We start from the raw sequence: 15,716 nt of genomic DNA on the forward strand, positions 1-15,716 counted from the left end.
CTGTAACTAATATTTAAAAAATTTTTAAATATATTTTTATTATAATATTGAATACCAATTGTAACTAAAATTTAGAAACTTTTTAAAATGTATTTTTATTGATTTTAGAGAGAGAGGAAGGGAGAGGGAGAGAAAAAAAAATTGATAAGAGAAACATCAATATGGGGACCGAGTGAGCCTGCAATCTAGGCATATGCCCTGACTGGGAATCAAACCATAGACCTCTTGGTGCATGGGATGATACTCAACCAACAGAGCCACACTGGCTGGGGCAGAACAAAAAATTTTTTTAAATATATTTTATTGATTTTTTATAGAGAGGAAGGGAGAGGGATAGAGAGTTAGAAACATTGATGAGAAACATCGATCAGCTGCCTCCTGCACACTCCCTACTGGGAATGTGCCCGCAACCAAGGTACATGCCCTTGACTGCAATCGAACCTGGGACCCTTGAGTCCGCAGGCTGATGCTCTATCCACTGAGCAAACCCGGTTAGGGCTCAAAACAAAATTTTAAAGTTCCATAAACAATCTATTTAGAGGACTGATACAGGATTGCCAACTAGGGACAAATAGGAACATTAAAACAAGAATAAATTTGCAACTAATTTTTTAAAAATGAAAACAGACTTAAAAAATGTTAAACTGTCATTTTAATTTGTTCATGAAGACAAAATAAAGGGTATATCAGGTAGGAAGAGTTAACTGCACTAAATAGGAAAGCATATTCAACCAGTACTAATAAGTTTGCTATCAAAGCCTTCAAAGGAAAAAGACAAGAGTATATACTCTTCCTTGGTGTGAACTAGTTAAGCCTTTCTAAACTAAAACATTCCAGGAGGACTTGTTTAACTTTTGTATGATAAGCACAATGAGGTGACAAGGATAATCAGCTATCTAATCAAGACCTCCTGGTGTAGGAATACAGGAAACAGGATGTGCAGGTATAAGATATTTGATGTCTGCAGAGTGCTGTTCCTTTAAAAGAATATATATCCTAACTCACACACTCCTTAAATTCTGAACTATGCATTTTCAGGAAATAATAAAAGGTAATTATTAGATTAGTTAACACTTAAGTGCCAGGAACTATTCTATGTATTTTACTTGTATGCTCAAATAATCTTACAACAACCATATAAAGTAGGTACTATTATCTTCCTCACTTTACAGATGAGATAACTGAAATAGATGGGTTAAGTAACTTGCCCAAGATGAACTTGTCCTAGTAACTAGTACAGATAAGTTTTCAACCCAGGAAATCTCATTTCAAAGTCCATGTTCTTATTCACTACACCACATCACCTCACATGAGCTAAGTACTCTTGTACTTCTGTAGGGGATGAATCTCACAAATATTACATATTTTCTAGTTATCAGAAAAGGAATTTATCATCAGTCTTAAATTATATTAAAGATTACATCAGTGAAGCTGCCTATTAATGAAGGTTTTCTGAATCATAGGTTTGCACTGTTCAGCCTCAAACATGTACTGACTGCTATATGCAGATGTCAGACACTAAAGGCACTCCCCAGTGAGTCTTAAGATGCCCTCAGGTTATATTTATTTACCCATTAAATATTCATTATACACACAATATGAGTGATATTACACTAGACAACGTGACATTTACTTTGTGAATCTGAAACATCCTACTCATAATGATTTTACAGTCTAGAAAGAGATATTAAAGAGATTCCAAAAAAGTAAAAGAAATTATAGCTGCTAGTTCTTAATATACATTAGCTTACTCAATCCTCAAAACAACACTAATAAAACTTTTGCTTTTGTAACTTGTTTAAAAAAAACTGGAAAGTTAAGGGAGTTGGAGAAAAGAGTTATTGACAGTTGGTAAGATTAGAGAAGAGTGCTTGGAAATGACATTTGAGCTAAGTCTTAAAGGAGGAGTGAAACTGTGGACAAAGATAGAGATATAAGAATAATTGTCAGGAGCAGTGTGAGGAGGAGAGAACAAGCCCCGGACTGAGCTAAGCCTGCGCACTGCTATATCCCCACATCCCGCCCTGATGTCCCACCACCATCACCATCATGCCCAGGAGAAAGGCTGAAGGGGATGGTAAAGGAGATAAAGCCAAGATGAAGGACAACCACAGAGAAGATCTGCCAGGTTATCAGTTAAACCTGCTCCTCCAAAGCCTAAAAAGGCCCTTGGCAAAGAAGGGAGAGAAGGTACTGAAAGGAAAAAAGGAGAAAGCTGATGCTGGCAAGGATAGGAATAACCCTGCAGAAAATGGAGATGCCAAAACACACAGGCACAGAAAGCTGAAGGTGCTGGAGATGCCAAGTGAAGTGTGTGCATTTTTGATAGCTGTGTATTTCTGGAGACTGTACAGTTTGAAATACTATTTTTTATCAAGTTTTATAAATATGCAGAAATTTTTTTTTAAGTTATGTTGTTAGCATACAGAACACTTCATTGTTTTTTTGGGGAAGGACATATAGTACTAATAGAATGTCTCAAGAGCTAGACTGACATGGGGTGGGGAATACCTTTCCCTTCTAGTTTTGAGAAACTTCCTCTTGGTTCCTAGAAGGAGGGGAACTCTTGATGTTGACACACATTAGCCACCTTGGCACAAACATCTTGTTGTGAAAGGACAAGATGTTTAGTTTTCCCATCAAGTGGGAAAACTAAAATTCGTTTTTATGTCCTTTCCTCCCTCTCCACTTTAAGCATAGACTTTGACTCTCTTAAGCCCAGAGACCTATTGATTCCTGACCCCCCAAAATTGGTTTCCAGTATGTTGGGCAATCTGGACTTCCCAGTGCCACCACTGAGATGGCATCCTTCAATAGAGCAGCAGTTCCTTTGTAGATTGTAGATCTACAGATTGATATTCTTTGCCATTTTCATTTCATTTCTTGAAAATCAGGGTCAGCTTGTGAAAAGTTGTTAAACAACATGTTTAATGTGAAATGTCAACCCTCACTCTAAACTTTCCCTGTTCAGAGCATCAGAAGAAGATTTCTTTGGGTTTCATAGTGGCTTTCTGATTTTGGTAGTTCATTGAAGAAGGGAGTTTGAAAGCTGTTGTATACTGTTGACAATTATCTGCCCATGTCCTGCCTGAAATACCATGATTGTTTATGAAAAGTATCTCTAATAAAGCTGGATGCAGCTTTTGGCTTGGAAAAAAAACAAAACAAACAAACAAAAAAGAATAATTATCAGAAGAGTGTAAAACAGGTAGTGAAACTTGGTGCTAGCATGAAAAGTAATGACTGACAGAATGAATGAAACAACTTCCAAAAAGTAGAGACACAGGTTGAAGGAAATACTACAGCAGATGAAAAGATGCCACTGTTTGCACTCAAACTTTCTGACAGGTACATAAAGAAAAACAAAATAGCATTTTCCCTGTTACTCCCTGGGCATTATGTATAACACATCTTATGTGTCCAGGGGTTAGGAGGCCAAGCACAAACTCTCATCTTCCCACTCCTCCCATCAAGGGGGTAATAATGAGGTTCCTCCACACCCTCTCTCAGCCACCAGACTGGAAACCCTGAACCTCTTACCTGGCACTAAGGAAGTAGCGCCTGTAGAAAACTACAATATGAGCGACAAATATCCTCCATGAATACAGATGAAAAATCCTTAACAAAATATTAGCAAATAGAATTCAGCAATATATAAATACATATTTATGTATATATACACCATGAGTAAGTGGAGTTTATTCCAAGGTTGCAAGGCTGGTTCAATATTCAAAAATCAAACAATGTAAACCACCATGTTAACCAGCTATCAAGAATAAAAACCACAAGATTATATCAGTTCATTCAGGAAAAGCATCTGACAAAAAAATGTATCAAGAACACTCATTTATGATTTTAAAAAAACTTTCAGAAAAAAATAGGAATAGAGGAGAAATTCTCAATTTGGTAAAGGACATGTATAAAAACCTACAGCTAACATCATATTTAATGGTGAAAGCTGAATACTTTCCCCTAAGGATGAGGAAAGGCAAGGATGTCTACTCTTTATATTGCTATTAAACATAGTACTCAAGTTCTAGCCAGCACAATAAGGTAAGGAAGAAAATAAAAAAAGTGTACATATTGGAAATGAAGATATAAAAATATTCCTATTTGCAGGTGACATGACAGTCTACATAGAAAAATCCAAGGAATCTACAAAAAGGAAACCCAAGACATCCTAGAACAAATAAGTGAATTAGTAAGGTTGTAGGATACAAGAGCAACATACAAAATTCAGTTGTATTTCTGTATTCTAGAAATGAACACATGGATAAAGAAATTTAAAATATAATAAATACCACTTATCACTAAAAAGAGAGAAATACTTAAATCTAACAACATGTATAGGATCTATATATTGAACATTCTGATGAAATAAATCAAAGAAGTCCTAAATAAATGGAGATATTCCACATCCGTGAGTTAACCGACTCAACATAATAAAGATGTCAATTCTCCTCAAATTGATATATAATTTAACACAATTCCTATGAAAATACCAGCAATATAGACAAGATTATCCTAAAATTTATGTGGAAAGGTAAAGAAATTTGAATAGCTAAATCAATCCTGAACAAGAATATAGTGGAGGAAATAACTCTACACAATTTCAAAACTTATTATGTTGCTAAAGCAATCAAGACTATATGATACTGGTAGAAGAACAGGCACACTGATTAACTGAACAAAAAGGACTACCGAGAAATAGCCTTGCACAAGTATGGCCAACTGATTTTTGACAAAGTTGCAAAAACAATTCAATGGTGGGTAGTTGAAAAACAGTGCTAGAGTAAATGGATATCCACGGGCCAAAAATGAACCTTCACCAAATCTCACACCTTATGTAAAATTTCATTCAAAATGTATCATAAATTTAAATGTAAGGTAAAGTGTAGAACCACAAGACTTTTAGACGATAACATAGAAGAAAATCTTCCAGGACCTAGGGTGAAGAACTCCTAAACATGATACTCAAAAGCACAATCCAAAACAAAACAAAAAAATGAAAAATTAGACTTCAACAAAATTAAAACTTTAACTATACAGAAGATCCTGTGAAGAGAAAGCAAAGACAAGCTACAGACTAGGAGAAAGTATTTGCAAACAACATACCTGAGAAACAACATATATCTAGAATATACTTTAAAAAACTCCCAAAATTCAACAGTGAAAAGCCAAAAATCCAATTAAGAAAATGGGCAAAAGACATAAAGAGGCATGCCACCAAAGAAGGTATCTGAATGGCAAAAATACACATGAAAAAAATGTTTCAATACCACATACTAGGGAAATGCAAATTAAGTCTATGCTGAAGTATCACTACTCACCTATTAGAACAGCTAAAATAACTATGACAATTTGAAATGGCAGCCAGGATGCAGAGAAACTTTATCTCTCACATGTTTCTGGTCGGAAAGTAAGATTGTACAGCCATGCTGGAAATAGTTTGACAGTTTCTTTTAAAAAAAAGAAAGAAAGAAACGTGCGCTTACCACACAACCTAGCAATTGTACTCCTGGGCATTTTATCCCAGAGAAATAAAAATTTATGTCCACACAAAAACCTCTACACAAATGTTCACAGCAGCATTAACTGTAACAGCGAAAAGGTGTAAAAAAACCAAAATACCCCACAATATATGAAGAGTTAAACTGTGGTACATCCACATCATAGAATACTACTCAGCAATAAAAATGAATAAACTATAGATACACACAATAACTTAGATTGGTCTCAAGGGCTTTCATGCTGAGTGAAAAGAGTCAATCTCAAAGGTCATATACAGTATGATTCCATTTATATAACATCCTCACAATAACAAATAATACAGATGGAAACAGGTTAGAGGTTGTTGTGGTAAGAGGTAGTATATGTTGGGGGGTGAGAGGGCCACAATAAAGGGGTAGACCAAGGGAGATGTTTATAGTGATAGACTAGTTCTATATCTTGATTGAGGCAATGGTTACACAAATCATCTCATGATAAAAGGACATACCACTAGATACACATTAAACAAATGTCAATTTCCTGGTCCTGATACTGTACTATAATTATGTAAGATGTAATCATTGTGGGAAACTGGGTAAAAGGTATATGGGATCTTTCTGTTCTATCTTTGTGTCTATAATTACATATATACATACATATATATATATATATATATATATATATATATATATATATAAAAGCCTAATATGCAAATTACCCCCTCAGGAGTTCAACCGGGAGACCAGGAGTTTGATCACTCACTATGACGTGTGCTAACCACCAGGGGGTGGCACGAAATGAAGAAAGGCCCTGGCCGGCAGCTGGCAGCCGGGGAAGGGAGGCCCCTGCCAGCAGCTGGAAGGTCCTGATTGGCCCTGATCACTGGCCAGGCCTAGAGACACTACCCATGCATGAATTTCGTGCACCAGGCTTCTAGTTTCAAAATAATTGTGAAGAAAATCTTCAGGAGCTAGGGTGAAGAGCTCCTAAACATAATATTCAAAAGCATAATCCAAAGTAAACAAACAAAAAAAGATAAATTAGACTTCAACAAAATTAAAAACTTTTACTCTACAAAATTGTGAATCTATTTCATTTATCCCTTTTTTAAAATATGTTTTTATTGATTTCAAAGAGAGGAAGGGAGAGGGAGAGAGAATCACTGATTGACTGACTCCTGCATACCCCCTACTGGGGATTGAGCCCCAAACCCGGGCATGTGCCCTGACAGGAAATTGAAGCATGACCTCCTAGTTCATGGGTTGACACTGAATGCCGGGGTCCAACCCCAGCGGGTCCAGGGGTTCCCAAAGGCGTGGATGGCGTCGGCGAAGAAGGAATGACACGGAGACAACGTTCAGTTGATCAGTAGCCTAGCCAGGATCTCCAGCCAGGTTCTGGTCTGGATCTCCAGAGAGGTTCTTCTGCTTCGGATCTCCAGCGAGGTTCTGTAGCCATGTTCCCTCGCTAGGTTCTCCAGCCAGGTTCTGTCCAGGTTCTCCAGCCAGGTTCAGTCACCAGGTTCTAGTCAGGTTCTCTTGCCAATTTCTGTAGTCAGGTTCAGTCCAGGATCTTTTGCCATGTTCTCTCCAGCAAAGTTCTTCTGTCTGTAGGTTCTGTGTAGGTTCTGTCTGAAGGTTCTCTCTTCTAAGTTCTGTCTAGGATCTGTCTTCTGAATTCTGTCTCTTGTTGTCTTGTTGCATCTGTATTTATACCAGTTGATTCAATCCTATCAATCTCTATTACAAAGGTTAGGGCGTTTCTTATCTCCATTCCAGGGAGTAAAGATTATGTAGCTTAAGCATGATTGTTCACAGTTAAAGTGATTAATTACCCGCCTGGCACTTAGTTGAGGGGTTTTATTCCCTCCCTAACTTCAGGGGAAAATCCCTACCTGGGGATTCAACCTTTCTCGGAGAGGTGACCTTGGTTAAAACACAGCGCCAAGAAGGTGAGCAAACATATTAAGAACCGTATGCCATATATGCCAGGTCCCTTGAAACAGCAAGGATGGACCGGCTCCTGGCAACTGAACCATTGAGCAACACTGGCTGGGCCTCTAATTATTTCAAAATAAAAAGTTTTAAGTTTTTTTTTAAAGGAGAAAAATGTCCTGAAAATAGTATATGTACATATCTATAATAATAAAAGCATAATATGCTAATTAGACCAGATGTCCTTCCGGATGACCTTCCGGGCGAAGCTGGGGCCGTGAGGGAAGCCTGGGTCCTGGGTGCCAGAGGGAAGCCGGTGCCAGCAGCCGGGGGAAGGAAGGCCTACTCTTGCACAAATTTTGTGCATTGGGCCTCTAGTTTTTAAATTTAAAAAAATCAAACTATTAACAGTTACTCCTCTGATGGACTCTTTCATTCTCTAAATTAAATATTTCTACAAATGAGCATAAAATGCTTAATAATCAGAAGGAAATAGCCCTTTTAAGAAAATGAAAACAATATTTTTCACTGCTTGAAGCACATCACACTTAAATAGAGATGGATAGAAAATTAAGACAATCAATTAAATTCAATTATTAACCTATGTACGAGTATACATACTAAATAAAAGATAAGAAACAGTGAGGCAATTAACAAGACCAATAAATCCAAGAAAAGATCTGATTATAGATCCACTCCCCTCTCCCATAAACAGTGTGACTTTGGAAAATGATTTAACCTTTATACTTTGAGATGACAAACAGAAACTAATAAGAAACATTAAACCATCTCATTTTGTAATTTAGAACAATGTTAGAATTCTGACAATGTTAGAATTGGAAGCACTGTGGAAGGATCTGGTACAATTCCTTAATTTACACCTGAAGAAACTAAGGCTAAAGAGTTAAATAACTTTAAATTTAGTTAAATAGCTAGAGAGCTATTCCACAACAGAATCTGATATAAAATCCAGAAAGCACAGTACTTAAGAGTGCTGGCTCTGGAATCAAACTGCTGAGGTTCAAATTGCGGATTTTTCAGTTACAGTTATGTGACCTTGCAGCAGTTACTTAACCTCATTGGGCCTCATTATTCTCACCTGTAAAGTGAGGCGACTACTAGTTCCTACACCACAGGCTTGTTGTAAAGATTATGTAGAATAACACATGCAATGCATTTATAATAATGCTTAGTAAATAGACTGCTCAGTAAATGTAAGCTAGTATTGCCATCATTATGAACTCCTCTTTCTGACAGTTGTCCTAAGCCTAAAATTAAATCATTAGGAGTGTCATCTGTCAACTAATAGTCAAACCCACTCTTAATTCTGGAAATCTTTTGGTTAATAAAAAATAAATAGGAGCATTTGAAAACAAATTTTAAATCTTATAAATGTTTTGCTTAGGGTGGAATCAATTTTCAGCAAAACAACAATGTAATCAAGTAACATTAACTGAGAAACAGAATAGCAACACAATAGTGATTACAGTTAACTAATGCAGAATTCTACACATGAACATGAGTCTCTCATATAAAGACTTATTTAATATAAAATATAACTAAATAAAAGAATTTCAATAGGAGCATTTTTTTAAAGTATGTCATACACAATAATTTTGGAAGAAATTGGGGTAATTTCCTAAAGTGATAGGCTCCAATAAGTGGAAAAACACAAACTATTCTAAGGGCTTGATCATGTAAACACACAAGAGACCAATGGCTTCTAATTTTTCATTAGGCAACCTTTAGAATGCAGAGGATATATCAACAAAATGAAACCTTTACTCTCTCTGTGTAAAGGTTTACAGAACCAATGTCCATGTTTAGATGGTGATTGTAGTGATTTAAATATGCTGTATTTTTCTTGTAGTTTCACCTGATGGTGTGTGTATGTACACAAAACACTCTAAAGTTCTAGAGTATAGCTGTCTGAAACAATTTAAAAACCATATACTGATTTTAAAAACCATGCATTCAAATGCCCCTAAAGGAATTTAGAAGTGATGCAACTTGATTCACATATGCAAAATGTGCTGTTTTTGGAAGTTATTACTGATCTGGTATACAGTAAAAATTTTAAGTTTTTGTTTCTAAGTGACATATGAAACCTAAAGAATAATATTCATATTCCATGCCAAAACCGGTTTGGCTCAGTGGATAGAGCGTCGGCTTGCGGACTGAAAGGTCCCAGGTTCGATTACGGTCAAGGGCATGTATCTGGGTTGCGCGCACATCCCCAGTAGGGAGTGTGCAGGAGGCAGCTGATCGATGTTTCTCTCTCATCGATGTTTCTAACTCTCTATCTCTCTCCCTTCCTCTCTGTAAAAAATCAATAAAATATATTTTTAAAAAATATTCATATTCCAAAGCCAGTAAAGGAGAGATTATTAATAATTATGCAAAGTTAGTGTCAATATATTCTCCTTAGGGAAATTATACATTATAGTTGCATTCACTCTAAAATAAGCTTAAAATTCACTTTTACCTAAAAGCTTTTACCATATTAAAGCTTATTTAATATGCACCCAATAGAGACAAACTGACTGTAACTTGTAGATCCACAAACTAGAGCATAAAAGTAATTTTTATGAAAGCAAAAAGCCTAAACTACAATGTAGAAGGATAAGATTTACTTTGGGCATTTAGCTCTACAGTTTGTAGTATTTGGGTCTATCTAGCTTTTTAAATCCCATTTTTAATATTCAATCCTAAATTAAAATATTTTCAGTGAGCAAACAAAAACTATTCTTTTCTCTTGATCTTTATCAAGAGGACCTTTAGAATACAGAGGATGTATCTGTTTACTTTTTCTTAGTAAGCACGGGGCATCTTTTCTAAAACACCTATGAAATCTGTATAATTACAAAACAATTTCTAAGACTTTGAACCAATTCCTACCATCCATTTTTGACACCCCAGCAGTGATTTTTCTTCTGTTTTGTTGTGTCCCACTTCTGAACAGAATTTGGGACAGCACATTTGAAGAAGTCAAATAGTCTCCTCAGTTATATCAACATACCGCACCTCCGTTCTGGAACATTTTTTGCTGCCGGGACCATGCACTCAATATATTACATTTTTTAAAAAGTTATCATGCATACCAATGAGCACAAACTTTTTCTGGCTCCAATTTGTCTTTAAGAGTCCCGCTATCAGGTTGCACTTAAGTCTATACCAGTCTAGAACTGTCTCAACTCAACGAATAAGAATCTAATAAACAACATTGTCCAGTTTACATCCTCAGTTATGCAAACATGACAATCAAAATTTAGTGGTAAATCTGATGAAGAGCTTGACCAGGCTGCATGCCAGAGCATACTAGTAAAAAAGCCAAACATGTAAATTATAATTCTTATTCTAATCACTGAAATAATATTTGGGCAAGCTAACAGTTTGACATATTGATTGGTAAAAATCATTATTTTTAAATATGCTACACCCCCAAATCAAATCAACATAATGGAAAATGAGAAACTGGCTCAAGACTTCAAATTCCATTACAATATTGTGAAAATATATTGGATTTGAACCCGAAAGTTAATGTATGGTTTTGGCAGCCTTTGACTTTCATCCCAACAATTTATTGATGAAACTGACATCGATTTAATTTAGTCTTAAAGTTTCCAAACTAAAACCAATTAGATGGCATTTCCAATAACTCTGTGATACAGTTTAACTTATAGGAAGACCCTAAATTAGCATAGTTCTCACCTCATACTAGAATTTCCTACCTAGAATTTTAAGAGAACAGAAAAAGGGTCAAGATAATAGATAATAGACATATTACCACCTCTCTTGTCCTTTGCCATAATTCAAAAGCTTAACAAAAACCCACAATAAAAGCTTAAGACAAATGCAAACATAGGTCACTGGCTCCACAACACCTTTTTGAGATACATATCATAAAATACTATTTTGTAATTAAACTAGAGGCCCAGTGCATGGATTCGTGCACCAGTGGGGTCTCTCGGCCTGCCTAAGTCCTCTCGCAATCTGGGACCCCTCAGCGTATGTTGGACTGCTGGTTTCAGCCTGATCCCCACAGGCCAGGCCGAGGGACCCCACCGGTGCACGAATCCATGCATCGGGCCTCTAGTATATGCATATAAGATCTTTGGTTAATCTCTTCCCACACCCCTTCTTCCTCCTCCCCCCTTCCCTCTGAGATTCATCAGTCTGTTCCATGTTTCCATGCGTGTGCATTGAGCATCTGCCCCCTGGTGGTCAGTGGTGTCATAGCTACTGGTTGAACGGTCAGACGGTCACTTAGAGATACACACACACACACTGTAATGAAGCTATTATAACCAAGTTTTCCTAGTTTCTGCCATCCTATGCAAGAGCCAGGATAGACTCACTTTATGTTACATTCTGTACTGAAGTGATTACTAGGAGGGCTCAATGTGTGATGAAGTAACAATATTTCAATATGGAAACATGAAGTCCAGGCTTAGCTTAAGATCCAGTGATGGTGCTGTGTGTACGGAAGGAGGGAGTGCAGGAATATTCACACCACAGGTCTGTCATAAATCCATAGCCACATATTTAGATGGCAAATTAACCAGAGGCAGCATGTAAACACTGAATTGTTCTCTAAGTGTGCCTGGCCCATGCTCTCTTACTTTTAATTAACTTCTTGATTTCTCAAAGCCAAGAGAACCACAAGACCTAAAGTAAGAATGACTGTCATGATTACCTTTAGTCAAGAGGTTCTTTCTGTTTTTGCCCAAATATTATCCCTCAATGTGTTACATCATACCCTTAGAGAAAAAAACAAACAAAACTAGATTTCAAAAGTTTTCAAAACCACATGCAAGCAAAAATTTAAAAAAAAAAAACAAAGATACTGCCAGCATTATTGGAATAAACACCCATATATGATTTTTAAAAATACAAAGATACAGCATTATATAAGTAAGCATACCTTATTTGTAAGCAAATACAAACACATGAGAGAAAAGTGAAAAAAAATTAAGTTTCCCCAATCTGCAAAAATTAAAACAGTTAAGCTGGGCAGGATAGTATAGTCCTTCCCTGTAACCTAAATCCATTAAAAGAATTACACGCAGATCATATTGTATTTTCCCACCAATAACACAATCTTTAAAAAGAGCTTCGTCAGTAATTTAGCAGTATACAGATTTGTATTCATATCTCATATAAATCAGTTTGATGGACAAAAAGATTCAAAGTCACAGAAGTTTTAAATTTAAAAGATGATTTCAACCTTCACTAACAATATACCACCATATAAAGAATGAAAACAGGAATGTTCCATGCATAAGTCATTCTAATCTTTGCAGAATAGAATGAGTGCTACTGAAATCAAAACTGATTTTTCTAAATATGTCTGCATGTTCTACCATCACAGTCATGATGGCTTCCTCTGGAGTAATATACATTTTCTTGCCTTAGAGAAACTGCTAAGTGATTGTGAGAACTATCAAAGGGTAACAAAAATAACTATTAGGTATGCTGATATATTAATTGTACAACTCCCCAATTTCTTTCTTTAATTTTGAGGTAACATTAAGATGTTACCTAAATTTTTATATGCCAAGACCTATTCAGAGTTAAGTTTGAAGTCAAGGTCTCTATAGGACCTCAGTCTGGTGAGGACAAGCTGAAACATAAACAAGAGAAATACTATGTAAACTCCTTCAACTCTATAGAACAGTTAAAGAAAAGGGAGTTAATCTTTTGACAACAGCTAAAAGCAAAGCTAACTGGTTTGGCTCAGTGGAGAGTGTTGGCTTGTGGACTAAAGGGTCCTGGGTTCAATTCCTGTCAAGGGCATGTGCCTGGGTTGCTGGCTTGACCTCCAGTAGGGGGTGTGCAGGAGGCAGCTGATCAATGATTTTCTCTCATCATTGATGTTTCCATCTCTCTCTTCCTCTCCCTTTCTGAAATCAATAAAAATATATTAAAGATAAAAAATAAAAGCAAAGCTAAGAATTCATCTCTCCTTTGAGGAAATAATTACTAGCTAGTCCACTGAGCATTTGAAGAAATGACATATACACATAAACTAACTTAAAAGCTTGTTGCAACAAGTAAATTTGAAGAATATACAGTTGATAAGCATTTAGAGTAGAAATACCTGATGAAAAGTTTGCTTTGACAACAACTTTGCAAAACTTATAATCAGATAAGAAGTTGTAAAACATGTGAGACTTTGCTAAAGTCAAAGATTTCATAAAGTCATGTTATAACTTAACAATTACAAAAGGAAATTAATTTATTTATACTAAAGTAAATGTAAATATTATGATCATTATTTTTCTGGCACAATTATGATTTTGGTACCATTTCTTCTATAAAAAACACCTATCTGTACCCACCTATACCCGTTCTGTTAACTGCCACCTCAAGCATCCTCTAATATTTTTCTAGATCACTATATTAAAAATATTATTCATACAATATCTCAAAATTGCATTAATAGTGGAACTGCAACTCAATCAAACGTACCCCTCCAATTTTCAAAAGAAAGCTCGAATCCTCGAGTTATGGGTAAGGGGAAGATCCGGTGGGCTCCTGGACTGCAGCGATGTCACACAGTTTTATGTACCCTTTTAACCCAGACACCCGCACTGCCCATCTTTTTACCCTGTGGCATACACATGTGCCAACTCCAGCTGTCAAAGTGGGATCGACCCGCTCAGTACTGACTATCTGTACAACCTCAGGGTCCCAGTTTTTGTTTCCAGTCTAATGTTTTCATTTCAAAGCAACGCATTAAGTCTTTTTAAGATCCAAACGTCTCTCGTATTTAATATAAACTTAAATTTTAAAAAGAAGTACAAAGAAAAAAAAAAAAGAAGCGTACTGTTAGAAGAAATCCAAATGGGTATCTATGTTCAGAATCACTCCTTTCACTATACTCGTAGTTTCCCAACATCACTTCCTTTTCGCTGTTTCCCCCCGTCCTTTCGGCAAATCCGTGTTGAACGCCGCCCCTCCCGCCCCAGGTTTCAAAAGGACCCACTGTCCGCACAGCCCCGCGGCCAAGTCCACCGCCCTGGTCGCCGTCGACGCTGCGGACGCCACTCGCGAGCACGCCGAAGCCCTCAATCACGCCCCCGGGGCTCCTTTCCTTCCCTAAGTCCATTGCTCTTTTTCGGGCCCTTTGGGCCAGATGACTTCCCACCCAGAGACCGCTCCCCTTCCAGTGGAACCGGCGCGCTCCCCCTCATCACCAGCACCCCACTTCGGCCAGCTGTCTCGCCGTCCCCGCCGGCTCCGTCGGTCCGGCCACGCGGTCCTCGCTCGGCCCAGGTCCCGCTCCTCCGAGCCCGAGCCCGAGCCCTCGCGGCCAAATCCCAGAGCATCTCTCCTCCGGCCCCAAGCCCGCGGGGCCCTGCCATCACCTCGCACCACCCGCCTTCAAACCCTCGAGCCCTTGCCTTTCAAGCTGCCTCTCCCTCCGCGTCCCGCTCCCTCTCGCCCCTCAGCCTCTACTTGTCCCTCCGCGCCGGCCATCGTCATCCCCCTCGGGCCCTCGGCTCACCACCTCCATTTCCCTCAGGTTCCATTCTAGAGCCACTCTCCGGGCTCCTCAACCGTCTCCCGGGGCCCCTCGGATCCCTGTCCTCGGCACCCCCCGGCTTCAGCCCCGACACCCCGATCGCCCCTGGCCGCAGGTGCCCCCAAACTCCCCTCGCTGCAGCCTCAGCCGCCGCTCACCTCTGTGGTCCGAGTCGGGCTGCCCGGACCCACCTCCGAGTCGGCGTCCGAGCCGCCGTCGGAGTCCGGGGCCCTCCGAGCCTCGCCGGAGTGGAGCGCCCCGAGCGCCGGGGGCGGAGCCCGGGGAGGGGACCCGGAGTGGAGGCGAGAGCGGTGGCGGCTGCGCGCAGGCATTGCTCCTGCCCAGGTCTCCGCGGCTCGGGCAACTGCTCTTAAACCAAACCGGAACTGCTTCAGGAGGCGGGGCCCCGCTGACGGGAGGCGGAGCCTATGGTGGGGGCGGGGCCAAAACCGGAAGAGGCGCGGGGCTCAAGATGCGAGCGAGAGCCTCGCAAGAAAACCCAGGAGCGCATGCGTCAGGCCCAAAGCGAGAAGATAAGGCCAAAGGAGATCAGGCTGGTGAAGATGGAGAGGGGCCGACAGGTGGTAAATGGGGTTTGAGGACGAGGGGAAATTACCCTCATTCCTCTAGACCAGCGGTTCTCAACCTGTGGGTCATGACCCCTTTGGGGGTCGCCCAAGACCATCGGAAAACACATATATAATTACATATTTTTAAAAATATATTTTATTAATTTTTCACAGAGAGGAAGGGGGAGGGGTAGA

The 15,716-nt window shown here is 38.8% G+C and overlaps 1 protein-coding gene and 1 pseudogene across 1 annotated transcript in view; one reads left to right on the top strand and one right to left on the bottom strand.

Annotated features, from left to right (window-relative positions):
• The window catches only part of SAMD8 (sterile alpha motif domain containing 8), a 63,533-nt gene extending 48,204 nt beyond the window's left edge, over positions 1–15,329 (bottom strand). Inside the window, exon 1 of the mRNA XM_059662289.1 lies at positions 15,111–15,329. Coding sequence (XP_059518272.1) covers positions 15,111–15,284 — 174 coding nt within the window. The 5' untranslated portion in view covers positions 15,285–15,329. The remainder of the gene's footprint in view (positions 1–15,110) is intronic.
• On the top strand, positions 1,958–2,399 carry LOC132214802 (non-histone chromosomal protein HMG-17-like; annotated as a pseudogene).
• Positions 15,330–15,716: the final 387 nt, after the last annotated feature.

This window comes from Myotis daubentonii, chromosome 13 (genome assembly GCF_963259705.1).
Source record: "Myotis daubentonii chromosome 13, mMyoDau2.1, whole genome shotgun sequence".
Classification (NCBI taxonomy): Eukaryota; Metazoa; Chordata; class Mammalia; order Chiroptera; family Vespertilionidae; genus Myotis; species Myotis daubentonii.